General features: G+C 44.0%; 2 protein-coding genes across 6 annotated transcripts; one reads left to right on the forward strand and one right to left on the reverse strand.

Moving 5' to 3' along the window:
* Positions 1-14714, reverse strand: NMNAT1 (nicotinamide nucleotide adenylyltransferase 1). Of its 3 annotated transcripts, XM_015565905.1 has the most exons (7): positions 14632-14714; positions 11356-11445; positions 10730-10833; positions 3926-4096; positions 2816-2999; positions 1990-2129; positions 1-1434 (listed from the first exon to the last, which is right to left on the reverse strand). In XM_015565905.1, the coding sequence occupies exons 3-7, from the start codon at positions 10770-10772 to the stop codon at positions 1019-1021; spliced, it is 954 nt and encodes a 317-aa protein (XP_015421391.1). In that variant the 5' UTR covers positions 10773-10833; positions 11356-11445; positions 14632-14714; the 3' UTR covers positions 1-1018. The 3 variants fall into 3 exon arrangements, with proteins under 3 accessions (XP_015421391.1, XP_006766807.1, XP_006766808.1); XM_006766744.2 differs by lacking the exon at positions 10730-10833; XM_006766745.2 differs by lacking the exons at positions 10730-10833; positions 11356-11445 and having other exon boundaries at positions 14632-14711.
* LZIC (leucine zipper and CTNNBIP1 domain containing) lies at positions 14702-25959 on the forward strand. 3 transcript variants are annotated; one of them, XM_015565906.1, is made up of 8 exons: positions 14763-14800; positions 15413-15550; positions 19268-19376; positions 20484-20619; positions 21361-21459; positions 22724-22819; positions 23001-23082; positions 23546-25959. In XM_015565906.1, exons 3-8 carry the CDS (start codon positions 19276-19278, stop codon positions 23602-23604), a joined length of 573 nt encoding a protein of 190 aa, XP_015421392.1. In that variant the 5' UTR covers positions 14763-14800; positions 15413-15550; positions 19268-19275; the 3' UTR covers positions 23605-25959. The 3 variants fall into 3 exon arrangements, with proteins under 3 accessions (XP_006766810.1, XP_015421392.1, XP_006766809.1); XM_006766747.2 differs by lacking the exon at positions 15413-15550 and having other exon boundaries at positions 14702-14800; XM_006766746.2 differs by lacking the exon at positions 14763-14800 and having other exon boundaries at positions 15403-15550.
* Positions 25960-27135: the final 1176 nt, after the last annotated feature.

Consider the following 27135-nt stretch of genomic DNA (forward strand, 5'->3'; position numbering starts at 1 on the left):
AATAAAGTCCACACAAAGGGACAAGAAGAGAAAAATGTACAGATTCACAAAAGGCAGATTCACTGTGGCTGCAAGGAAACAGCAGGCTCTTCAGACCCTCAGTGCAGGTGGGGCTGATGGCTTCCACACCCCTCACCAGCGCCCCAACCCTGAGCTGAAACTCTGGCCACACAGTGGGGCGTTTCTCATGTGTTTAAGGTCTCCGTTTGTCTTTTGCTTATTAAGCTACCCATAAAGCTTAGAGCACTGACACTTAACCACATTCTTGAATAAGACACCGCATTAGCGTGATGTCATCTCCGAAAGGGTGGCCAGGGTTAGGGCTGTGCTAGGAGAACGTGTAAGACACGTGACGCACAGGCTCTCTCCCACGGGGGGGTATCGGAGAAACCTGCCCGCTTCTGCAAACACGCCAGGGCTTGGACCCCACTCCCTGCCTCCAAAGGTGGAGCTCCAGGCAGGTGTATCTTGGCGAAGCCCAACCAGCCATTCTGTGGGCCCGAGGTTTCTGCCAGGCACATTTCCAGCCTGCCTGTGCACAGCTGGAGATGGCTGCTCCGTGCTGCCTTTTGCAAGATGGCTGTTTTGAAGAGTGACTTCTTCGGCCCAGAATTAGGCATCCATAAGTGTTCGTTCCTTCATAACCAACATGAGGCCTTTAAATGCACCTGGCTTTTCAGACTTTGCTTCTCTAGTATGAGAAAACCAGATGTCCTTTTTGCCTTCTGATTTATAGTTAATTTGATTAAACAGTCTTCTGGTTAGAGTGCTGCTAATCTCGTTTTAAAGATAAAAGGATTCGCACATTCAAAACAAAAAACATTCACCTTCGCAACTTCTGGTAAAAAGAAAAAAAATAAACCTGATTTTAATTAACAACTGATTTTTACCAAACTTTCAAGTTTCAATTTATGAAAGAGGATCACCATTCCTTCCCCCAGCTGCTCTCTCTGGCTCAAATCAATTAAACTGCTGACACCCAGACAGTTTCAGATTCCCCCAGGGGAGGCGCGCGGCTTCACGCTGTGGTAGTTCTGGAGTTAGTGGCGGCCGTGTTTCTCTGCAGAGGCGCCAGGATGACCCCGACGTTCCTCTCCTCGCTCTCGGCGCTGTACAAATTGTGCTTCTCGATGTATTCTTGGACGAGGTCTGGTACCAAGTAGCGAATGCTCTGGCTCCTTCGGAGGGCTCGCCGGATCTTCGTGGACGAGATGTCGTTGGTGATCCATTCGTTCACCAGGTGAATGTTGGCCTGGTGTCTCCACAGCACATCCGATTCGTAGATGAATCTCTGAGCATCGTTTCCAGCCCGGGTGACGCAGACGAGCCCGTAGTCCCCCACGATGTTGGCGATGTCCTCGCGCTTCCACAGGTTGGGGACACCGAAGGACTCCAGCAGGTCTGCCCCGCACAGCAGCTTGACCTCGGGCACGTCTGGGGCGGAGAAGAAAACACTGCGTCAGGGTTTGCTATGTAATAACGCCCTGCGTCAACATGAATGTGTGGACGTGTTTTTCTGGAAAGAAGGTCCTGCTTTTTCCGATTCAGATTCTCAAGAGACCGAGGACAGCTGAGAAGCTAAGGACTGCAGGGGCAGGAGCTCAGGACGCCTCGCACCGGCCTCCCTTCCCCAGCAAACCTACGAGGGCGTTTTCCAGGCACCCCGTGTACTGAATAGACAATGGAACTAGATCTGGCAGGCCTGGCCCAGTGGTTGAGCATCAACCTGTGAACCAGGAGGTCAAGGTTCGATTCCCGGTCAGGGCACATGTCCCAGTTGTGGGCTCGATCCCCAGTGAGGGGCGTGCAGGAGACAGCTGACCAATGATTCTCTCTCATCATTGATGTTTCTGTCTCTTTCCGTCTCCCTTCCTCTCTGAAATCAATAAAAATTTATTTAAAAAAAAGAAGATGGAAATAGAAAGGGGGCTTGCTCAGCTCTAGAACCTTATCCGCTCCAGTTGGCAAGTCCTGGGAAAACATGCAGACCTTTTCTTTGTGGCTCTAGGGTCTTCTTCTGATTCAATTCTGATCTTTGTTCAGCCCACTTCCTCTTCCGGCCAGGCCTCTCCAGCACAGGGGAGTCCTGCTGCTCACAGCCTCTCGCCTCCAGCTTCTCCTGGTGGTGTCTATAAAACAACAAAGCAACAGAACAGCCTCTTCCTCACAGAGCTCAACCAACCATTGTCCCTCGTAGATGCTCACTAACCCTCCTTGCCAGCCTGGTTGTAGGCAGCCATCTTGTGAGGGTGTGAGGGTTAATTTGCATATTATCTCTTTATTATATAGGATAACGTTAAGTAATAACTAGATGTCACTCACTCTGGCTTCTGAACCCTTACCTGGAACTGTCTCAAAGGTGTAAGACAGGTGTGTGACAAGCCCGTATGCTGTCACAGAAGCAGCGCACAGACAGGTCTATCCATGACCCAGCATCACGGCTTCCCGTCCTGAATACCTGCCTCTCAGAAGACTGATGGCAATGACATCATCTTACAACTCTGCCTTTCTCGCTTGGGCACGGCCAGGCCGGCAGGCTTCCCTGCATATTCGCTAACAGAGCTTTGCACAGTAACCATCATGCAAACATCTGAACACACAGTGCAAGGCACAGGCTCGGGAACACGCTGCCTGCTTCTGTGCTCCACGCTGTGCAACGACCTCGCACAGGACCCGCACACCTCTGCCCTTCCAGCCCTAGGGACCGCGCTGTACACCTGTAGCTCAGACACCGGCAGCACGAAAATGTGGCCCAACCCAAGAAAGGCGCCGACCCATTCCCGGGAGCCCACAGAGCTCACTTCCCCACAGATACCTTAGCACCTTCGCAGTCTCCACCCACTCCTTCTGCAGACTCTCCCAGGTGTCCACTTCCACCCAGCTGGAAGTCTGGGTGGCAAGTTGTGCCATGATCACTCGGTGATGGGCAGAGATGAGACCTTTTTTCTTGTAGGCGTCGCCAACGGGAGAAATGATGCCTTTGATAACCCTGTATTTTCCTGGGTAGAGAGTTAGGTTTGACATGAGGTATAACAAATTAGACTTTATGCACAGGAAATAGTTCCATCGATATGATTTTAATCAAATATTTCCTTTCTATTTTTTACACAGGGATTCAGGTTCATTCATTCATTATTGTGGTAAAACAGACAACACATAGAATTGCTTTGTAAAATGCCTTAATCAAGTTGTATTGTCCACCTACAGTATAAAAAGAGCCTCAATCTCCCCAACCTCTGATAGTTGACACTGTGAAGTTTAAAAATGTTTGTGCATGTGATGGGAAAACTGTGTCTCATTTTTAATTTTAGTTTCCTGTTTATCAGTGAGTATGAGCACCCATCCTCCTATCTATCAGCATAGAGCATGAGTTTGTGTAACAAAAGAAATCTTGTCAATGGAGGGAAGGAAGAAGTTTTCCTTGACCCTCTTCGGGTCGGTCCCTGGCTAGGTCTGAACATGAAACAGAAAGATAAATGAATAGGAGGAGAGCACACATTTGTTTAACGTAAGGTTTACAGGACACGGGAGCCTTCATAAGGAAATGAAGACCCCAGGAAACAGGGGGGCCTGAGTGTTCCACGCTAGATTTGAAGAGCAGACAGCAGCGGAGAAACAGGAAGGGGCAAAGAGCACCAGGTAAGTGTAGTGAGTGCAGGGAAACTAGCGAAGGCTCCTTCATTCAGACTCTTCCCAGCATCCCTTTGTCTTCAGAGCTAAGGACGCGCCTTTCCTCTGGGGATGGGGCGGTGCCTCTCACATGGGGTTCTGTGACCTGCTTCAGAGGAGAAGGGTGGGGAGGAAGTGACCTCCCTGACTCTGCAGGTTTCTCAAACTCCTTCAGCTCAAAATACCCAATACGCCGTGGGGCCGTATTTGGGGGTAGTGTTCTGAACCCCACTGTTGCGTTTGTTACTGTTCCTACCTGTTGCATTCATGTGGTCCTTGGCCAGCTCAAACAGCCGGAGGTGCATGTTGGTGACTGGGTTAAAGGAGCCACAGGCAAGGAGAACCACTTCTGTCTTCTGGGGACTTTCCATGCCAGGACCCTGACGGCGCTGATCTGAGTGGCACACTCTGGCACCTCCCGGGTTGTCTACAAAGGAAAAGGAACACCAGTTACAGGCCTTTTGTCCCCCTTCTGTGTTCTCATTCCCAGTAGATGGATTAGAACACTTGGCTTCGATGACTGCGCTCCATGAGTTGTAAACAGTGGCCCCATTTCTCCACCCTCCTTCTCATCGTGAACTTACAGCTCCTCCCACGAAGGATGGGGAGCTCCTTCCCACTCTGCGTCACTTGCTTTGGCCAAAAGGATGTGGCAGATGTGACAGTCTGCCAGGTGGGGCTTTGCACACTCTTACTTTCTCTCGGATTCCTGCCTCTGCCACCAGATGGGCCCCGGCCAGCCTGAGGGAGGATGACAAGCACGCAGAGAGCGCGGGTGCTCCTGCTGCCAGACAGCCTGCCATGAGTTAGGTGGCCGAGGCCATCGGGGACGGGCCAAACCGCAACCAGCGCAACACGAGAGCCAGCCCAGGTGGGATCGGCTGAGCCTGGCTGGATCAGCAAACCCACAGCTGACCCAGGCTCACGAGCAAAAACGAATGTCCACTGCTGCACGCTGCTGTGGTTTTGTGGCCACAGTTAACGGACACGGTGACATCATCGTCTTCAGGGTAACTCCCCAGCAACCTGCCCTTCAAACCAGTGTTCTGCCTCTAAGTCAACATGATCACGTCACTTTCTGCTGAATAACAGTTTACCCTTCACAAACCTCTTTTTCATTCAAATTTTCCCATTTGATCTTTCCATAAACCTACTGAAGTAATGCGAGACATGTGATCTAAAGCTTTTATTAAAAACTTTTATTAAAAACATCTCAGGGCCGAAACCGGTTTGGCTCAGTGGATAGAGCGTCGGCCTGTGGACTGAGAGGTCCCAGGTTCGATTCCGGTCAAGGGCATGTACCTTGGTTGCGGGCACATCCCCGGTGGGGAGTGTGCAGGAGGCAGCTGGTCGATGTTTCTCTCTCATCGATGTTTCTAACTCTCTATCTCTCTCCTTTCCTCTCTGTAAAAACTCAATAAAATATAAAAAAAATAAAAATAAAAATAAAAACATCTCAGGGTGACAGCTATCGGCCATATCCCGCTCACCAACCCCTTCATCCAACTCCCAAAAGCAATCCCAGTCAACCTTTTCAGCTATTTCTTTTGGCAGATCCTAGTCTTTGTTGAAAATCACCTTCTCCCAGAATTCTGAAGGCACTACTTCGAGAGTGCAGTGCTAACGGTGAAAAACCCAAAGTCAGTTTTGTTTTTTTAATTCTCCCCTGGAGGATATTTTTCCCATTGATTTTCAGAGTGGAAGGAAGGAGGGCAAGAGAGAAACATCGATGTGAGAGAGATACATCGATTGGTTGCCTCCTACACGCCCCGACAGGGGGCAGGAATCGAACCTGCAACCCAGGTATGTGCCCTTCTTTGGTGCACTGGCTGACACTCTAACCACTGAGCCCCACTGGCTGGGCCGGAGTCACTTTCCATTCTGGATCCTTTAAGTATGACGTTTATTTTCTCCCTTGAAGCCCATGAGATCTGCCCTTTGCCCAGTGCTCTGAAATCTCAGTGATGCCCTGTGGTGCAGCTCTATCCTCCCCTGTGCCGGACACTGAGCGGCCCTTTCCAGCTCAAAGGCATCACCTTCAGTTCTGAAAACTGAACTGAACTGTTTTGCGCGTGGTCTTCTGCCTCCCGTGGGGAATGCCTGTTATTTAGAGCTGAGGGGTTGGGTTCAGCTGGAGCCAGGTGTCAATTCCAGCCCCACCCATCTCAGGTTTCAGGTACCTTCCCCCAGGGAGACGGAGCTGGGAGCTGGAAGAATAGGATGGCTGAGGTCAGGAGGGACTGGTGCCCAGGGGAGCGGAGCGCCTGCTGCACAGGGACAGATGGAACAAAGAGCTCGAAGCCCCCCCTGGCCTTGGGGATGCGCTCAGGTTCCAGGGACTCCCAGGGGAAGGGCTCGGGAAGCTGATGTCTCAGCTTAAAGAAAGCTCTCTCCCTTGTCAGTCAGGACCTGCCTCAGAAGTCTCACTCAGTCCTCTTGATCCACCATGAACACCACCAGCCTGAGGTCAGACGCTCAAAGCCAAGGAGACTTAAGTTACAGTGAGCTCCTTCCACAGCCCAGGGCGGCTTAAAAACAAAAGGACCTGCCCCTCTTGGGAGAGGACCTCCCCTGCGGCCCGCAGGCACCTGTGCAGGGAAGGGGCGGGCAGGGACCGCTGGGAGAGGTGGTTTGGGAGCTCTGACAGGCCTGTCTGGGCTCGGCCTTGCCTTGCTCCAGGTGCTCGAGGACTGGTGTCGCCATGATCCACTTCCGTCTGGCCCACTCAGCCGACCAGGTGCACTGCTGGCGGCCCAGGTCTCACCAGCTCGGGCTGTAAGTGTCCCTCCCAGCCCAGGGCGACGGACGTCATTTCTTTCTGAGGGGGTCCTCACGTGTAACGAACACGCACTTTCCATTTTCAAGTTCGATTTCACGGACCTTCTTAGGTTTTAAAAACAATGATGTGTAAACAGTAATGAAACGCTTTCTAAACAGGAAGCCAGTGTGTAGAACATTCATTTTTCCAGAAAGAACAGGAATTGTGTGGCTTTTGTCACATCTCAGGGTGCTGCATTCGCCGACTCAAATAATGGGGCAGACTTGACAACCTCTGGAATTTACACCTCTAAGAAGCTGTTCTGTTTTAAAACATGCCTTTAAGCATGTAACTATTCTCGTTCTAACAACATGCCACTGCTTTCAATAACCTGGGGGTATAAGAGGACCTTCACTGCGGATAAATCTCTTGAGGGTAAATTTGATTTCTACAAATACCCTAAAGGCATTCAGTGCTAAACCCAATGAATAAAGTAAATAATAAAAATGACTAAAAGAGTTTATGGTGGCCGAAACCGGTTTGGCTCAGTGGATAGAGCGTCGGCCTGTGGACTGAAAGGTCCCAAGTTCGATTCCGGTCAAGGGCATGTACCTGGGTTTCGGGCATATCCCCAGTGGGGGATGTGCAGGAGGCGGCTGATCAATGTTTCTCGCTCATCGATGTTTCTGACTCTCTATCTCTCTCCCTCCCTCTCTGTAAAAAAATCAATAAATTTAAAAAAAGAGTTTATGGTGAAGAGCTGAAACTACTAGTTAATGACGAAGATTTTCTCATGCACAGAAACTATATACGCATAACTGCAAAAGTTTCCAGAATGTCTGAGCAGTAACAGCAGGCTTCACTGGGTGGTTAGGTTGTGGTCGGCAGGGTAGCCCTCCGTTTATGAGTGACGCTCAGCGTGAACCATCCGGCTGGAGGCAGAGGCAGCACAACAGAGGGGCCCAGTTAGGACTCTCAGACCTGGCTCACATTCTAGTCTACCTCTTACTACGAGGTGTTTGTCCCAAGACACTTAATCAGAGTATCGGTTTCCTCATCTATAAAATGGGGACCCACAGTCTCTACCTCATAGGATTTGTGCATATTAAGTGAGAAAATGCATGTAAAATGACACATTTGTCTACTGAGTATTAATAACTCATGCTATTACTTGTGGATTGCCTTAGCGCATTAATTTAGTCATGAAAAAGGAACCAAAGTTCTAAAGACTCCTTAGAAATCAGTATCAACGGTGCCTGTGACATAGTAGGAGCTGAATAACGGTAGCTACTTTTAATATCTTTCCTTTCTCCCTTCCTTCCTTCCTTCCTTCCTTCCTTCCTTCCTTCCTCCCTCCCTCCCTTTGATAATCCTCCCCCACAGACATTTTCCCCATTGATTTTTAGAGAGAGTGGGAGAGAAGGAGGGGGAGAGAGACAGAGAGAGACATCTATGTGAGACACATTGATTGGTTGCCTCCTGCACGTGGGGTCGAATCTGCAACCCAGGAACATGCCCTTGACCAAGAATTGAACCCGAGACCCTTCTGTCTGTGTGCCGATGCTCTAATCACTGAGCAACACAGGGCAAGGCACTTTTAATATTCTCATTGGAGTATTCTTAGACATAATTTTGCTCTAATGGGATGGATCTCAATTCATCTTTGCCATGTGTGAAACTCTGCCTCTGTGGTTTAATGTTACGTTACCCTGAAAGAGACCCTGGCTTTGGTTTCTGGAAGCCAGCTCATCACTAAGCGGTTGTGTAAATGTAACTCACTGTGCCCCGTGCAGCCGAGCGGCCGTGTTCCTGTTTGGGATCGCCACTCTGGCTCTCCAGTTGTCCGCTCTGCTAAGGAAAGTTCTTTCATCGGCCAAGCCCTCCCCTGGCAGCCGGGCGGTCTGGGTCTCAGCTGTAGGGGCGGTTCGGGTGCTCTCTGTGATTCCTGTCACGTGTTTCATTGCAGTCTGCCCCATTGTGTTTGCCCCTGTCATCAACGGGAGTCACCCACTTCACTTCTTGGAGAAGTCAACAATCTCAATACAGTGAGAATCACTGGCTTTGGGCAGACTGAGTTTAATTTCATAAGAAGAGACAATGAGGGCACCAACGTCTCTATTTATTCCCCACAGAGCAGTCCCAATAGCCCTGCATTACTTGACGTCTGTAGGGCTGAGGGCGACACAGGCACACTCCACCAGATTATGCCTTGATTATGTTAGTTTAGATTCTACGTTGGAAATTAGTCTTAGCAGAAAAAAAATTAGTTAACTTTCTTATTGGACTGATGAAACAAATGCAATTTGGCACATTCAAAATAAGAGAATTGCAGTTCTGAGAACATTGATATTCGACAAGTACCTGAAAACGGAGAACCCACTTAAGGGACGGAGAAGGGACAGGAACTGTGACACTGTAACTGGCCGACTTCAAACCTGCAGGCTCCTATTATAGGATGTTTGTGTGCAGTAAAGTATATTCCCTTACTCTGAAAAGCTGGAATTTCCACAGAATATTTTTCTTGTTTTTCCTTTCTTTAAAAAAAATATATTTTTATTGATTTCAGAATGGAAAGGGAGAGGGAGAGACAGAAACATCAATGATGAGAGATACATGACCGGTTGCCTACTGCACGCCCCACACTAGGGACCCAGCCCGCAACCAGGGCATTGAACCGTGACCTCCTGGTTCATAGGTCAATGCCCAACCTCTGAACCACACCGGATGGGCTCCACAAAAATATTTCACCAAAATAGCAAATTAACATGAATTAGAAAAATGGCAAACTTTATTTGTCCACCAACTATGACTATTAATAACTCAATGCTATTGGTGGGCTGTCTTCCAGCATTAATTTGAGCCATGCTAAAGGAACTAAGGTCCTTAAGAGAAGTGAGCTGCCCGGAGCCCAATGAACCTAGAGCCAGGTTAGGGTTAGAATCCCCGGGTCGCAGCACCTCCTGGTGTCATGCTTAAAGCTGATCTCTTCTGATCAATAGTAAGTAATGTGTAACCCAGTGGAATGAATTTTAGGCCCAGCTCTTCTCGGTACTGCAGTCAACTTCTCCTCAACAACTTGGCTGGTCGGTAATACCATCTTTACTTTCCTTGCCACTGGTGAGTGTGCAGTCACTCTGACCAGCATGTCAGTGTCTGCTAAATGGGAAGATGGGACTTCCTGTTTTCAGGAGCTCAAGGATTGAAACGTAAGAAAAAATTCACATTTAGCCCTGACCGGTTTGGCTCAGTGGGTAGAGCGTTGGCCTGCGGACTGAAAGGTCCCAGGTTCGATTCCGGTCAAGGGCATGTACCTTGGTTGCGGGCACATCCCCAGTAGGGGGTGTGCAGGAAGCAGCTGATCAATGTGTCTCTCTCATCGATGTTTCTAACTCTCTATCCCTTTCTCTTCCTCTCTGTAAAAAATAAAATACATTTTTCTAAAAAAAGAAGAAAAAATTCACATTTAAAATTCAGATGAAGGGCATTTTTAAAACTTCTTTAGTCATGCTTTTAGTTATTCTGTGATTTCTCGTTGGTGTTATAAAATTCTCTAGTTATCCAAAAAGAGCAGATTTCTTCACTCATCCCGTAAACAGCTACTGAGTAGGATCTGATATGGGTAGAAAGACAGGGGCCTTGACAACTTGAGCCCAAAAAGTGACACAGAAGAGATTTTTAAAAACTGATTTTAGAGAGGGCGTCAAGAAGAGAGAGAAGCAGTGACGTGAGGGAGAAACATTGATCAGCTGCCTCTCGTACATGCCCCGACCAGGGAATGAACGGGCGGCTAGGTCCTGCATGCCCCACACTGGGGATCCAGCCTGCCACCAAGCTCTCGACCTTCCGGGGCACGGGCCAAGCTCCAACCAACTGAGACACACTGGCCAGGGCCGAAATATTTTTCTTTAAACACATACTTTTGGATAAATTTTAGAAAAATAATTATACTATGCTTCACATTGTCATTTATTCAGAACTTGAAAATGGAAATATTTTTATTTGTATTGAGTACCATAGGCACAGTTTGGCTGGAAGGTTTAACTCAGATAATGAGAGGTTTAACTGAGATAATGAGGAAGTTATTCCCCAAATAGTCCCAGTTATTAGCACCCTCGTCGCCAGTAAGAGCAGGACCTGGCGAGGGAAACCCTTAGCTTTTGAGCATTTCTGCTCCACAGGAGGGAAGCGAGGAAGCACGTTCGATTTAGGTTTGCACTCGGGCGTGTATTTCTGAGATGCTGAAGCCGAGGACAGTGACGCTGTCCTGCCGTCCTTTTAGGTTTCACTGTGCCGCTCACTCACCTGGGCCCAGCCCCATGGGCTCTAAAGAGGATGTTTTCTGCATTCGGTGTGGGATCCTTCGGGGAAGGCGTCTGCACCAGGGTGTCACCAGTTCTGGCCACTCACTGCGTACGTTTGAAATAGTGAATTTCTAAAGGCTCATCTTAATCTGGAAGCTTGGCTGTATACAATACACCGTTAGTCTTTGATACTTATTCTCTACTTACACTAAAAAACACAGGTATGTGGAGATAGAATCCCGAATTAGACACGTCACAGTTACACATATCACCAAGGAAAGTTTAAAAAATCCCACAAGAGTTTTTTGTATGTGTGTGTTTTGCAAGTTCCATTTTGCTAGAATTTTTTTTTAAGTTAAGGTATTAACTAACAGTGGGGCCACTGGACTAGGTTTGGCACCTTAAGCAGCAAGCCTTCCATCTCTTGCTGAGTGAGTGCCTCTGTTTAAATCCTTGTGGCAAAAGCACATTAAATATATGTTCCAATGAACAGACAAGTATTCCTCACAGTGCTTTTTCCCTCCCAAATATAGGAAAAACGACTCCTGAACTTGACTCCTTGTCTGTGCTGCTTTCAATGAGCAGCTTCGTTTCTACAGGTGAGCAACAAACGTCCTCAAAACCCACCTTTGTCAAAGGCTTATCAGCCCCTCAGGGGAAGTAACTGCTCAGCTAGGACTGTCACACTGCAAAGGGAAGTCCGAGAAGCTAAGGCGTCTGAAAAGCAAGAGAAAAAGCAGAGAGGGTTAGAGGTGAGATAAAAAGCCACCCTTCTCCCGTTATTGCCACTCCACTGAATTCGATCCCATCCTTCATCCGCGGTGCTTTTCTCAGGCCTGGGGCTGCTCTGGCCGGCCAGGGTGGCGGTGCAAGACCAGATGCTAAACCAGCAGTCTGAAGCCCGGCTGGTCCCCTGCCTCAGATACATGTCACCAGTGAGCCTGTCCCCGCAGCACTGCACCTACCACGGCCAGCAAGCACATCACCACCTCCTCCCCTGCTCCTCCCGAGATGAAACTGTCAGCCGAACATCAGGGCTACGACAGGAAGCACATCAAAGCCACTCTTGAAAGAATGCTGTCTTTCAGCATTAATGAGCACTGATAATGGATAAAAAGGGAGAGTCAACCCATACCACAGGGCTGACAGCACCACCAAACTCATCCCAAAGAAGGATCTCCTCCGAAATACTTTCAAGATCACTGCTTTGACTTTCTGAACCTCCTTTTTTGTTTCAGGGAAGTGAGAGCAACAGTTGCATGGCTGCTAGAGAAATAAGTACTGAAAAGGAAGAAGAAAACTATAAATCTTAGTTTTAATGAACAAAGGTTTAGTTATGAACAAAGGTTTAGTTGCAGGCGACCTCACTTCAGAATGCACGTTTGAACAAAGTCAATTTATTTCTTCTTTAAAAATGCAGCGGGAAATCTGAGTAAAAAGAACTAAAAATAATCACAATCTCCTCCATATGGGTTACGACAATCTTTTGCATCAGGGCAGTCGATTACTGTCTAGAGAACAGCCAAGTGATGCACATGGTATTTCGTCTTCGTACTTTTTCTGTGTAGTCACAGATGCTAAGGCAGTTTAAGTAGGACCTGGCTACCCACAGGTCTTCTGAATGTCTTTAGGAAGTGGAGACGCCTCTATTTCCTGAGGAAAAGACCAGTGTCCATTGGCAGGAGGGGGAGATTCGATGTAAATATCTCCCAAACACATCGGCGACAGGCACAGACCTTCACAGTAGAAATAACTGTTTCCATCTGCTTCTCTGTTCAGGTGGAACTTGCTGGAGGGGAAGTTACTGAAACACATTCACTATCCAGAACACTGGAATTTTCTAGCACCTTCCGTATCCCAGACATATTGCGAAAACTTAGTGATTAGAAACCTGAGTAATTCATACATCAACAATGAAATCGCCATGGCCAGTCTGGCTCAGTGGGCAGAGCATCGGCCCGCGGACTGAAGGGTCCTGGGTTCTATTATGGTCAAGGGTGGTTCATGGTACTTCTTGTTAGTCACTCAAGTTTCATCTGCCCCGCATTTTCCCTACCTCATTGGAGCAACTTGCACACTGTAGGCTCCCATCTCAAGTCCAAGTTGAAGTGTTCTAAACTCCTGCAGCCACCAAGCAGTATTTGCAGGCGTTACCTCACTTCATTGTGCTTCATTTCATTTCACTTCACAGGTGTTGCTTTTGCTTTATTTTACAAATTGAAGGCAAACCCTCCATGAGGAGAAAGGTGATGACTCGCTTTATTGTGGCGTTCACTTTATGGCGGCGGTCCGGAACTGAATACATTCCGCAATCTCTCTGAAATGTGTCTGTATCTCGTTTCCCAGTTATGACTCTCAGTTCTGAAGTTGTTTTCTCCAACGCTCTCTCCCATGACTTCTTACCTGAGATATAGTTTTACAATTTCTTCTCCCCCACTCCCAGGGCTTGGGTTCTATTTTTGTATGAGGACTGGGACCCAAACCAATTTCTCTTACTTATGCACAAGGAATACTTTTTCATTCTCCATTCACTATAAACAAGAACCCAAAGGTACAGAACCACTAGATCAGGTTAAGTCACTAAGTAAGAAGAGCAGGCAAAGAGAATGCTTGTAGGGTGAGCACTTTCCTCCACGGCTTCAAGACTGCTCACACCAAAACCAACACAAATGCCTGAGTAAAATACGGTATTACCAACAGGAAAATTAGGGGAAGTCCACAAGAGCAAATGTTGATTCAGCACGTTCTTCAAGTGGTGAAATAAAATGTATCTTCCAGCTCTGTTTTGTTTCGCACTGACCTTATTTGTACCGAAGGTTCCATGTTGCTTAAAATGTTGACACTTCCATACATATCCACATACCAGAAATGAGAGATAGTTACGTTAACATAACCATCACATACTTTTACAAAGGACATTCTGTGAGTCTGAAGTGTTTTTGCAAGGTAAGCTACTGAACCATTCCAACTTGTGTGTCAAAGTCTTTATTTTAACCCACATTTCCCCCCATTACAGTGGACAGAGTGGTTAGGGATTTAAGTAACTTACGAAGTGATCCCCCGAATAAGTCCAGTAGCCACCTGGCACCACAGATAGTTATTGCAATATTATTGACTATATTCCCTGTGCTGTACTCTGCATCCCCATCAACAGTCTTTTCTAACTTGGGCTAGAAGAGTGGTTTCACACCCAAATTATAACTCTGAAATACACCTTATGGTAAGAAGTAAGGAATTCCACCATCAGGCAGAACTGGCAGAAATAACTCATTTTGGTAGAGTTCTCCGGTAATATCAGTTGGAAGTTTACCCTGGGCGCCTGACAAAAGAAGTAGCTTTAAAGGTGACACCTCTGACGTATTTGCCAGAAACCCTACGGACGCTTCCAGGAGATGGGCTGGGAAACAGCAGAAAATGGTTCCCACCTAATTTCTCGGTAATTTTTGAAGTGCTGCCCCACAGCTCACTAGTCTCCTTCTCGAGGGGCGTGAGTGTCAAACCGCACCCAGGAAGCGGGGCCTAGTATTTTCTTGATTTGGAAAAGATTTGGAAGGAAAGAGAAGTCGTTCAGAATGGACTTCCTGCTCTGCCTCCCACCACCTCCGCCGAGCTCCAGAAGCCGCTTCTAGAGGAACTTATTTATTTATTTATTTTTTCAGGGTGAATGCACCAGTGTCGAAGGTCAGAGGCAAATTTACCGAGGTTTTTGGTCCCACGGAGAGAGAAAAGGATGAAGAGGCAAGCTCCTCGCCCCAAACTTGAATATGACCTTGCCTCGGCAACCGCTGTATTTGACCCTCAAAGATGCCACCGCCTTGGCCTCCCCTATGCTCGCGACAAAACGGGGTGCTGGGGGGACTCCCCTAGATACGAGTTTATCAGGGGCTCAGGGTAGGGGCTTACCGCGTCCTCAGAGCAAAGCGGCCCGAGTCCTTCGCCGGACGACCCGCAGCCCGGACGCCAGCGAGGGGAACACCCGCAGCCGCGCCCTCATTGGCTCCAGGCGGCCGGAAGTGCGTGCGTCCGGCGGAAGTGCTCCCCCAGCGAGCGTCCGCCAGCCCAGGACTAGCAGGTAGGCGGGGCCCCTGGCTCTCAACTCTGAGGACCAGGGGCCTGAGACGGAGAGGGAGCCCCGAAATCCTGAAGAGGTCGTTCGGGTTCTGGTCGGGGAGGGCCGAAAAGTTTCGGGGTGTTGGGTTCACGGCGACCTCTGGTGGCAACCGGGGCCTAGTCGAGCCCGGCCGCCGCAGGACCCGCGTGCGGGAGCTTCACGTTCCCCCGTGGAGACAGATTTGGGGCCGTGGCCGGGGCTGCTCCCTGACCTCATCCGGAAGGTTGAGGTCCAAACGCAGCTCTCCTCCAGCCGGAAACGGGAAAGGGGTGCTCTCCGCCCTTACTTCTCTGTGCCCTTCTGGGCTTGACAGCTTCCCTCTAGGCGAGTCCGCGGGGGCGGGGGTGGGGGGGTGTTCCTCAGTAACGCCCGCACTAGGAAACTTCTCAGAAAGGCTGTCCTCCCCGCCCCTCCCCGCTCCCCCGCAACGAGGTCACAGTTCTGTCTTCCTAGAAAGAGGGGGTGTGTTTCAGTTGCAGGCGGCTCCAGTGGGAGCTATCTGGACCGCCTTAGGCCAAGATTATACCTAGTGAATAAAAACTACTTGGAAATGGTTTTTCTTTCCCCATCCAGCTCCGCCCCACGGTGGTTTGTTTGCACGTCAAGCCTCTTGTAGTTCTGATGAGCAGTGTCACTGGGACTTCAAGAGCTGGAGGTGTATGCAATTTGAGACCTGTCAGCAGGTGCAGAGCCCAGAGTGATAAGAGACAGGTGAGCCCGGTGGGCGTGGCTCAGTGGCTGAGCGAGAACCTAGGAACCAGGAGGTCACAGTTCATTCCAGGTCAGGGCACATGCCTGGGTGGCAGCTAGATCCCTAGTAAGGGGTGTGCAGGAGGCAGCCAACCAACGATTCTCTCTCATCATTGATGTTTTTTTTCTCTTCCTCTCTGAAATAAATAAAAAAGTTTTTGTTTTGTTTTTTAAAAAAAGAGACAAGTGAGCATGAATGAGTAGTTTCCTCTCCAGATTAGTTTTTGGTAAAAGATGCACCACCTTTATTGAATGCTAGATGGTGCCAGCGAGTCAATCTTTCTGGGGTAAATCTCAATGTAGCGCCAGGTTAAGGCTTTTAAAGTTTCTCTGGAATTTATTCAGAATAGCTTTACCTCCCTAAAATACGTTGTGCCTTTATACACTTCATCCAGTTATTGAGTATCGAGTTCAAGCGGAATCTATTGCTTTCAGAACTTTCACAGTTGGAGCGGAAGACACAGAAAACACGCTAGAATGAACTCATATAATTCAAGGAAGAAAAAAGTGGTAAATAGAGAATAAGATGTGGAATGCAGCCCTGGCCAGTGTGGCTAAGTGGTTATAGCATAGGCTGCGTGTGGAAGGGTCACAGGTTCGATTCTGGGTCAAGGGCACATACCTGGGTAGCTGGTTCCCTCCATGCCCTGTGGTGGGGGCACCTGTGGGAGGCAACCAGTTGATGTGTCTCTCTCATTGATGTTTCTCTTTCTCTCCCCCTCCCTCCCTTCCACTCTCTGAAAAGCGATGGAAAAAATATCCTCAGGTGAGGATTAACAACAACAACAAAGGCCAACAACCACACACACAAAAAAGACTCATCTTTTCATTATTGATTTGCCAATTATTTATCCAGTACTTTCTGTGTGTGCAGCGTTGTGCTAGATGCTGGTTTATAAAGAGAAAGCAAAATCCCTACTCTCAAATAACTCACAACCTAGTGAGTGGGGGTAACCAAGGAAGGCATTATGGAGGAGGTGGACTTGAGCTAGACCCTTAAGACGGAATGACCTGGGCTTGTCAGGTAGAAAAAAAAAGCAGGCTCCCAAGAGAAGGATGAAAGTTCATAGCATTTTCTGAAATAGCAAGTAGTCCAGCATGGTTAGACTATAGGAAATTAATCCTGAAAAGGCACTTTCAGTTTTATCTCAGGTTTGCCTTGAATTTTACTGGGAAATACAACAGATTTAAAATAAAATTTAAATATGTATTTCCAGGAGAAATTTTACATGAGGCATAGCTATCATAAATTACACTTCTGGCTATACTCATTTACATTTACATGTTATGAATGATTGTAGATTGTTTAGTTTTAAGAGATATGGCAGGTAGTAAGGGTAGATTTTCACTGGTTAAATTCTACCTTGAATATGATGTAAGGAATTTTCTTCACTGAAGTTCACATATCAAATCATCTGATAATGATTATGTGTAGGAAAATGTTAAATGTTTTAATATGTTACCCTAGGATTTAGGTTTCGATGAATGGTTTATACCTAATACTAGGCAATACGTGTTTTCTGAAAGGAATGTAAGTTTAATTTTTACAAATAGAAAAACTTAAATGCTATAAATGTTAGATACATACAATATCAACACCAAAATCAGTAGCTCTTCTCTACATCAGCAATAATCAGGAATTATAATAATGAAAACCCTATTCCCAATATTAACAAAAAATATAAAATATCTAAGAATAGCCAATGTTCAAGGCCTTTGTGAAAAAAATATTTTCTTTTTAAAAATTATAAAAGAAAGCCTAAATAAAATAGATATTGCTTGATAGGAAGATTCAAATTTCAAGGATACAAGTTTTCTCCAGATTAGTGTCTAACTTAAATGTAAGCCCTGTCAAAATGTCAATTGAATTTATTTATTTATTGTTTATCCTCACCCGAGGATATTTTTCCATTGATATTTAGAGAGAGTGGAGGGGGAGAGACAGAAACATCAATGTGAGAGAGACACATCGATTGGTTGCCTCCCATATGGGGATTGAGCCTGCAACCGAGGTATGTGCCCTAGACTGGAATCGAACCTGGGACCCTTCAATCCGAAAGTTTACACTCTATCCACTGAACCAAGCCAGTTAGGGCTCAATTTAATTTCTAAGAAAACTTGACAGACTGATTTTAAATTCATCTAAATTTCTTCTGGAAATACATATCTAAAAGAGGAAATGCACACGAATAACCAAGAGTTATTGGGGGGAAGAAACCCACAGTAATAAAAGCAACTTCTTATCAGTTATCATTATACATCAGCTCTAAAGCTATAAAAATTAAAATAGCAAGGCAATGCCTTCAGACCAGAATATTATCAATGAAACAAACTATTGAGCCACGATTGAGTACATTAAAGGTGGCATAAATGAATACTGACTAGTAAACAGTGTTTGGGCAATTGACTATCCATTTGAAAGAAAATAAAAGACCCCTAACTTCACAGCACTAGCAAAAAATGTAGGTGGCTTAAGGAGCTGAATGTTAAAAATACATATATGAAAGTTTTAGAATAGAAAAAACATATTTTTAAATCTTGAGATAATTAGGGCCTGCTTTCATGGGGCACAGACTAAGAAGACTTAAGGAGAAGATAGATTTGACCATTAAAAGTAATTATTGTGATAAAAACATCATAAGTAGAATTTAAAGTCAGGAGACAAGAGACAATATTTGCAACATAAATACAAAGTCTTCATATCCATCTTATATAAGTCAGTAAGGGAAATGCAATCCAGTAGAAATGGGCACATTTTCAAAGAAGAAATTCATATCAAAAGTTGTTCATGCCCACACAATATTAGGTAAATACACATACGACCAGCAAGATAATACTAGGAGTGTTCTTTTTTAAATATATATATATTTTTATTGATTTCAGAAAGTAAGGGAGAGGGGGAAAGACTGAAATACTAATGATGACAGAGAATCATTGACTGGCTGCCTCCCGCACACCCCTACTAGGGACCAAACCTGCAATCTGGGCATGTGCCCTTGACCGGAATCAAACCTGGGACCCCTCAGTCCGCAGTCCAATGCTCCATCCACTGAGCCAAACCAGCTACGGCCTAGGAGTGTTCTAAGTCCTGGAACATACTAAGAATGAAAAAGAATATTATAATGAATCTGTATTCACACCTGATCTATTTCTTTATAAATCTGTATTTTCATCTATCAAATCTGTTTAAGGTGAGATAGACCCACCAGTGAAGACTTCTAAGTAATTCATCAAGTCAGTTAAGAAGATTGCCAGGTCCTGGCCAGTGTGGCTCAGTTGGTTGAGCACCATCGCATGCATCAAAGGGTTGCCAGTTCAATTCCCTGTCAAGGATCAGGGCACACGCTCTGGTTGCTGGCTCCATCCCTGGTAGGGAGCATGCAGGAGGCCACTGATAGATGTTACACTTTTGCATTGATGTTTCTGTCTCTCCCTCTCTTCCTCTCTCTCAAAAAATTAATTTTAAGAAATATTTAAAATGAAAACACTTAGAAACTGCCAAGCATTTTTGTGGGGTGAGTTTAAACTTTTATATATAAATTGAGGTTTTCTTTGCACAACTATCTTTCCCACACCTATAGCTAAGAAAGAGTATAGCCTATTTAAAATTTTCCTAGTATGTTGAATCATTTTAGATAGCCAACTATATACTGTATGTGGGTTTATTGTTCTGTTTAGAGATTAAAATGGCTTCCAGAGGAAAGACAGAGACAAGCAAATTAAAGCAGAATTTAGAAGAACAGTTGGACAGACTAATGCAGCAATTACAAGATCTGGAGGAATGCAGGTAATAGTATAATTGTACGCTGTTACGCTGTAAAAATGGCTTTTTCCTGCAGCGTGATTACAAACTCCATGAGCTCAGGCCCACGTGTGATTTGTACTCCTCCTGTCGTGTTCTTCACAGTGCTTTGTCTGGTGGAGAAAGTAAGTCAGTGTAGGCTTTGAGGTCATAAAGGCTGGGATGTGAAAGTCTTTCATTTAATTACAAAGCAAGCATGAACGTGGGCAAAATACTTGTTTCCATTTCCATATATGTGAAGTGGAAATAATAACACCTACCTTGTCTTCAGTATTTAAAATAACCCTGATAGGGTGCTGAAGGCGGGGGGTGGGGGAGGACATATGTAATACCTTCAGCAATAAAGAATTATTAAAATAATAAAATGGCCCTGCTTGGCATCAAGCTGAGAATGTTCTACTGGAACTTCTGGTGTGTTTTTAGTCTTGACTACTTAAAAGACCAAGACTCTTCAGCTATGGTAAATACTACAAATGAAGGAGCCAACAAAATGCTTGGATGGAGTAGGTGCTCCATAAATAGTAACTGTTGTTATTTGTAGTAAGTGTTTAATAAATGCTTTGTTTGACTGACGCATAAAAATAACCTCTTACTCAAATGGCAAGCACTGTATTCCTGTTGTATTTCAAGGTGCACAAAATTTTACCTACCATTAATGATAATAACCACTAGTACCTATTACATGCCAAGCACTTTCCATATTTCATTTAATGCTCCTAGCAACCCTATAAGGAGGGCACTATTATTATCTTCAATTTATAGATACAGAAAGTGAGGCTTCGCTATGTTAACAATCTTGCCCAAGTTTATATCATTGATTTATAGACTGCTTAAAAGGAAGTTATTATGTGGTTTAAATGTGCCTCATTTTGTTAAAAGAAAAATGTTTAAAGTAACCACATTGCAGCAAAATGCCCACATTTTTAATATCTGAATACACCCATCATTAGTATTTTGATATTTCATTTTAGCCTTTTCCCCCAAGGTATTTTTTTGTAAATATATGTATCTGAAGTCTCAGTGTAAAAATACTAACATTGTTGTTTTCACTTGGAACTCTGTATTTTATATATTATATTCACTGTACTTCAGAGAGGAACTTGATGCAGATGAATATGAAGAAACCAAAAAGGAAACTCTGGAGCAACTAAGTGAATTTAATGATTCACTGAAGAAAATTATGTCTGGAAATATGACTTTGGTAGATGAACTAAGTGGAATGCAACTGGTAAGCATAATTACTTACCTAGATGACACAGTTAGGTCATTTTTTTCTTCTTTCTTTTTTTTTTTTTGGTAAGTATATTTAAGATAGAAAATTTATCCTTTTTTTTAGGTTTAACTTCTAGGTGAGTGTCCACTTGTGGATAAAACAGCATATGCTTCCAGATCTTTATTTAGTTACTAGAGGCCCGATGCATGTTATTGTGCACCTGTGGGGTCCCTCAGCCTAGCATGCGGGGATAGGGCGGAAACCGGCAGTCTGTCTTCCCCTGAGGGGTCTCTGCAAGAGGGCACAGGCCAGGCCAAGGGACCCCACCAGTGCACAATCAGGGCCGGGGAGAGACGTGGGAGGTTGGCCAGCCGAGGAGGGACTGTGGGAGAGCTCCAGGATGTGTTCGGTCCATCTCGCTCAGTCCTAATCGGCCAGACCCCAGCAGTAAGCTAACCTACCAGTCAGAGCGTCTGCCCCCTGGTGGTCAGTGCATGTCATAGCGAATGGTTGAGCGGCTTTAGCATATCATTAGCATATTACACTTAGATTGGTTGAATGGACTACCGGACACTTAGCATACTAGTATTAGGCTTTTATTATATAGGATATACTTGACTCCAGTGACATGCACAGAAATAGCAAATGGAAACTAAAATGATAAATAAAGAAGGCCTATTAACTGAAGACCCATCAATCAGTTGCAACATCTGATTCATTGGAATATTTTGGTTAGTTTTCACCTTGTATTTCTAGGCTATCCAAGCAGCTATCAGCCAGGCCTTTAAAACCCCAGAGGTCATCAGATTGTTTGCAAAGAAACAACCAGGTCAGCTTCGGACAAGGTTAGCAGAGGTAAAGTTTCTTTAAATTGACCCAATGGCTATGTGTATTTTTTTTCTTAGCCCAACAATTTGCTCATGTTATTCTGAAGCTTAAAAATTGGTCAGTCGAGAATGTACAGCACCAAGAATGAACCCTAATGTAAACTGTTTCAGTGTAGGTTCATCAATTGAAACAAATGTCCCACTCTGGTGGGGGATGTTTGTAATGGAGAGGCTGTGCGTGAGTGGGGGCAAGAGGTATATGGGAAATCTCAGTTCCTTTCACTCAATTTACTGTGAACCTAAAGCTGCTCTAAAAAAGTCCATTTTTAAAAAATTGGTCAAAATTCGTCCTTTGAGCAGTTATTATTGATTTTGAATACAGAAGGTTAAACAGCAAGTGGCAGTTTAAATTGCTACTGACCACTTCTACTTGAACTCTACTGGTAAGGTTTTACTACGTACTTCTGAAGCTCTGAGTTGAAATCCCATCTAGAATTCATTAGCATTGCTTTGTGTGTGTGTGTGGCCTTTCTCACCTAAGGATTTCAAATGTCTTTATAAACCTGATACTTGAAGAAGTGTTTATAAACTTGAATGTAATAAAGGCATTAATGGTTATTCGCAAGCACTGGTAATTCAGTAGGATAGTGGTTAGGAGTATGAACTTAGGTCAGACTGGCCTGGATTTGTATTCCTGCTCCATGTAGAGATATGTGACCTTGGAGAAGTTATTTTGTTCAAACTCTTGTGCCTCAATTTCCCCACCTGTAAAAAAAAGGTGATAATAATAGTTCCTCCTTCTTATGGTTGTTATGAGAATTAAATGAAATAATATATGTAGAGCACATATTATATGTAATATATAAAGCACATAGAATAGTACCAATGTGTAGTATATACTATCACTGTTTGTAGTGGTAAAGGCAATATTTAACCCAAGTACCAGGAGACCTGATACCAATGACCTCATTCAAGCCTAGAAACCACACTTCAGTTTAGGAAGTTCTTAGAGGATGGATCCTCTCTAAAGGAAGCTGTTGCCTTACTAATTCCTAATCCCTAAACTCTACTACTAAACAGTTCGTAACTAAGACTGGTTATGATTAGCATTAAGATTTATTAGAATTGTGTAATAGCATTTCTATCATGTTTGTCTTGATTTGTTTCTATAATTCCTTATAATATTAATCAGCTAGAGGATATTTTTTAAAGAAGTAGACCTGAAGAGCTGTATTTTATGCATAGAATGTTTTTAACTTAAATACCATATGCTTTGTGTTCATCCATTATAGATGGATAGAGATCTCATGGTTGGAAAGCTGGAAAGAGACTTGTACACTCAACAGAAAGTGGAGATATTAACAGCTCTCAGGAAACTTGGAGAGAAGGTACCTGTGTTTAATTTAATATAAGATAGCAGTAGCCATAAAGAAAAGGTGTAAAGTATTTGGTACAGAACTTCTTGATCTGTGATCTAGTTTATAGCCCTGAGGCATTCTTAGCAGTGGTTCCTAGAACTGCTTGTTAAGATTTGAACCCACTACACCGGACTTGTTTTGCTTTGTTTAGCTGACTGCAGATGATGAGGCCTTTTTGTCAGCAAATGCAGGTGCTATTCTCAGCCAGTTCGAGAAAGTCTCTACAGACCTTGGTGAGTATCTCATATTTCTGAAAGTTGGACATGAATTACTGTCCGATGGACAGATAGCGCAGGTGAGATAACATGATGGCTTTCTCAGATTGAGTTTAGAGGTAAAACCAGAATTGTGTTCTTTATAAATCCCTTTTATTGAGTTTATTTCCCAATACTTTATAATCAAACAATTAAGTTAATATAGCCTAATGCTTTAAGAATATTTGTCATCTAAATGTAAATATAAAAGTAAACTAAATTTTTACCATTTGCAACCAATAAGAGACCCTTGGAGCTGGTTGTTTGTTGGAGGGGAAGGAAACTGGGATGGCAAGGGGAAAGCTTAGAGGAATGCGCTGATAATAGACGTGAACTTTATCTCTGTTTCAATATGTATGTGATAAGTTTTCGCCTCTTTGTCTGGAACTGTAATTGCATTTGAAATGACCTTTTCGTTTTCATGTATGTGTCTCTCTTTTAGGCTCTGGAGACAAAGTTCTTGCCTTGGCAAGTTTTGAGGTTGAAAAAACAAAAAAATGACGTGGTGTGGAAGCTTGGGACAGTGATCACATTCTTGTTGTAAATGGCATTTTTCTTCTGGGGATTTTGAGTCATTGCAAAGAAATCAAGAGATTCTTCAAGTGCATTCATAACCTAAGAAAAGGTGACAAAAGCGTACTCGTGGCTTCTGTTTGTGCCCTTCACCATTGTGCTTTCTGTAGGGCAGTCTTCTTGGGTGATCCTGGACTTGGCGGGATGGAGGGATCACTAGACCTATTCATTATGATTTGTCTGTTTAAAGAGAATATAGAAAATAGTTTCTGTTTCTTTAAGGCTCTTTGTTTTTCGGTGCTGATAGTAAATGAAAAGATATGAATTAGTGATTCTTTTCTGCTCAGAATTTATCCCCACTTGTGTTGGAGTGAATAGCGTAGCAACAACATTAACAGACCTCATAAGTGTTCATAGAATTTTAGAGTCCTAAGTGATCTTAGAAGTCATTTTCACTTAATAAACAAGGAAACTGAGGCTTAGAAAGAAAGTGACTCACAAAGTCACATCAGAGACTTGGGGATAAAACTTAGGGGTCCAAACTCCCCATTTCGTGTCCATTGAATTTTATTTTTTTTTCAGCCTATGTTGTTCTTTGAAAGTAATTAACATATATTTGTACAAGTCCATGTTTATAAAAATTCGATGTCCTAACAAAAAGTTGTCACTAAGGGACCATTCCCCGGCCTATAAGCTCTCCTGATGAATAGGGTCTATTGTCTCTCGGAGTTTTGAGCTTGGAACAATGGCAGCCCTGTTGAGAGTCTCCTGAAGTAACTTAACCTCCTGTGTTGTTTCACCAGGGGAGTAATTGGAAGTGGCAGCTAGAGGCCCTCCCTGTGTGTGACCTCTTTGCTGAAACCCGTTGGGTGGTGACTGCAGATTACTGTTTACTAGTCAGTTTTTGGAGAAACACAAAATACGTTCTGAGGAGAAGCAGGTTTCCCTCCTGAGTGTTTACATCTCTGTATATAGCTGTCCCCATTTGCATGTATGTTGTTCCTACGCTCTGGCTCTTTTATAGTCTTTCATATGTTTCTCAATACTCTTTTTCTTTGCACTTTATACAAATTAAAAAATCTTTAAAGCTTCATATAAACTGTAAACTCAACTAGGTGCTCTGTCAACTAGACAAAATAGGGGAACTCAGATACATGAATGCCTTACTTGGAGCTTTTAATGGGTAATTTTTCATATATTGGTTTATGATGGCCCAAAACTCATTGAAATTGTGACAAACCAAGAAAACGGCAAATTATCTGCTCTTTATTTAGGGCTTTATGGCCAATCATCATTACTTCATTATTCTATGTTTTTGTTTTAACCACGGTGAAATTCACATAACATAACATTCACCATTTTAAAGTGTACAGTTCAGTGGCATTTAGAACATTCACAGTATTATACAATCACCACCACTGTTTAGTTCCAAAACATTTTCATTAGAAACTCCCTGTTCCCTCCGAGCCCTGCCGCCACCACTAATTTACTTCCTATCTCTATGGATTCACCTAAGCTGGATATTTCATATAAATACATTCCGACAGTATGTGACCTTTTGTGTCTGGCTTTCTTTCAGTTAGTGTAATATTTTCGAGGTTAATCCACATCAGTATGTCATTCCTTTTAATAGGGAAAAGATTCCCTTGCATGGGTGCCCTATTGTGTTTTTCCATTTATCTCCTGATGAACATTTTCCCCCCTTATTGGCTATCGTGCTATTAACATTGGTGTGTAAGTACTTGTTTCAGCACCTGTTTTCAGCTCTTTTGGATATAGTACCTGGGAATGGCATTGCTGTGTTGTTGTTTCCAGCCTTAGCAAGCTTTCCCCTTCCCCTCCAGTAGCAGGATGAGGAAAATTAGCAATATTCTGTATTTAAAAGGGGCCTAGATGAATCTGGGGTCCTTAATTTTGGTTTCCCTTAAACTTTCTATTAGACCAACATCAGTGAAATATTTCGTCATTAACCACATTAATATATTCATTTTGTAAGCAATAACTAGTACTCAATTTAAAATTAATCTTCCTTTAAAAGAGGTCAAGTTTGCAGTGCCTAGCAAGACACTGCCAATCATGGCCATGTGCTCTTTGACAGGTTACTTCAGCTTTGTGAGCCTCTTTTTCCTCTTCTGTTCAGTGGGGATAATAGGACCGACCACCACACAGGATTACCGTGGTTACTGTGCGTTCCCCTCTCTTCCTTAGGACAGAAACAAGTTTTGCATTGGGGTTAATCCACCACTTAACAGTTCTTTCAGGGGCCTATGATATATTTTGTTTCACAAATTTGATATTTAATTCAGAATAATAATTTGAAAAATAAATCATTTGAAAATTCTATACAGCTGTAGTTATTAAATGACTTGCAAACTCTGTTTCCTGTTATATTTTGCTATATTTAATCTTCTAGTGTTTTAGACCTCTTGGGAGGTCTCAAACTGCAATAACTAATGCTGAGGCAGCTAACTTTTTTACATCCTTGGGTCAGGCTAATATTTTCATGAAGAGAATTCTTGTTTTTTTCAAAGAACTGGAGGAGGCAAAGTAAATTCCAATGAGCAAGTGTCCAACTGGGCTGTTTAATGAAATCTAGTAATTTAAAACAATTCCTATGTCTCAGTGTTTTGTTTTATCCTGTGAGTGGAAAGATAAGTATTCTAGGTGGGTGGTAGAGGCAGAAACCAAGAAATAGAATGAGTTGTTTTCAGGAAGGAGTTGGAGTTGGGACAGATGGATTGTTAACTTTGATTGTTAAGTCTTTTATTGAAGACACTCAGCCAAAGAATGATCATCTTAGGCAAAAGAAAAGACTACACATCCACCATTGCTGTGGTATCTTATTACAGTAAATGATGGATAGTTTGAAATTATTACAGAAAAAAATAAACCCAGACCATTTTACCTAGAGCTTTTCAACCACTTTCCTGTCTTTTTTTTTCTTTCTTATTCTGTTCATGATTAGGACCGAAGAATGCTCTTGTTAGCCTCTGAAAATGTTTTCCAGCATTAATATGTAAATTAAAACTGCCAGCATTCCCACAGACCCCTGAACAAGTTGTAATTGCTCCCAGTCTATCTGGTCTGGAGTTAAAAGGACCCCTTTGGAGACTGGGTTAACTAGCATTTAATATTTTCATTAAGTCACAAAAACACAGGTTAAAACTATGGCTGTCTAGATATTCCCCTAGAATATGGCCTTTTGACCTCCTGACTGACTTTCTTTTTGAAACCCCTCTCTCCCTCCTCACACTGATAGCAAAGTGAACAGACTGTGATGCTGAAAGGCCTCAGACACAAGGGGTCAGTAGTGTTCCCAAGCGTTCACAATGGGGAGTCCATGCTGTTGCAAGCAAAGGATTAGACAGGTTGAGAGGTGTGAGGCTGCCAGTTAGAAGCTTCCTAACGCTTGTTTTCCTCTGAGATGATCACATTTCTTACAGCCTCAGACAGCGGACTACAGTTGACAATAACTAAACTAGTAAAAAATCATTTTCTGTAAAGAAGGTCAAGGAGAAC

Source organism: Myotis davidii, unplaced genomic scaffold, assembly GCF_000327345.1.
Source record: "Myotis davidii unplaced genomic scaffold, ASM32734v1 scaffold299, whole genome shotgun sequence".
In the NCBI taxonomy this organism is placed as follows: domain Eukaryota; kingdom Metazoa; phylum Chordata; class Mammalia; order Chiroptera; family Vespertilionidae; genus Myotis; species Myotis davidii.

Bases quoted from the DNA above. Each gene is read 5' to 3' on its own strand.
- NMNAT1 (XM_015565905.1), bottom strand. From the start codon at position 10,772: ATGCAGAAAACATCCTCTTTAGAGCCCATGGGGCTGGGCCCAG. The intron at 3,000-3,925 runs GTAGGAACAGTA...CTCTCTACCCAG, and splicing joins GGACCACATGAATGCAACAG to GAAAATACAGGGTTATCAAA. The intron at 2,130-2,815 runs GTATCTGTGGGG...GTTGTTTTATAG, and splicing joins GAGACTGCGAAGGTGCTAAG to ACACCACCAGGAGAAGCTGG.
- LZIC (XM_006766747.2), top strand. From the start codon at position 19,276: ATGGCTTCCAGAGGAAAGACAGAGACAAGCAAATTAAAGCAGAATTTA. The intron at 21,460-22,723 runs GTAAAGTTTCTT...CATCCATTATAG, and splicing joins TTCGGACAAGGTTAGCAGAG to ATGGATAGAGATCTCATGGT. The intron at 23,083-23,545 runs GTGAGTATCTCA...TCTCTCTTTTAG, and splicing joins GAAAGTCTCTACAGACCTTG to GCTCTGGAGACAAAGTTCTT.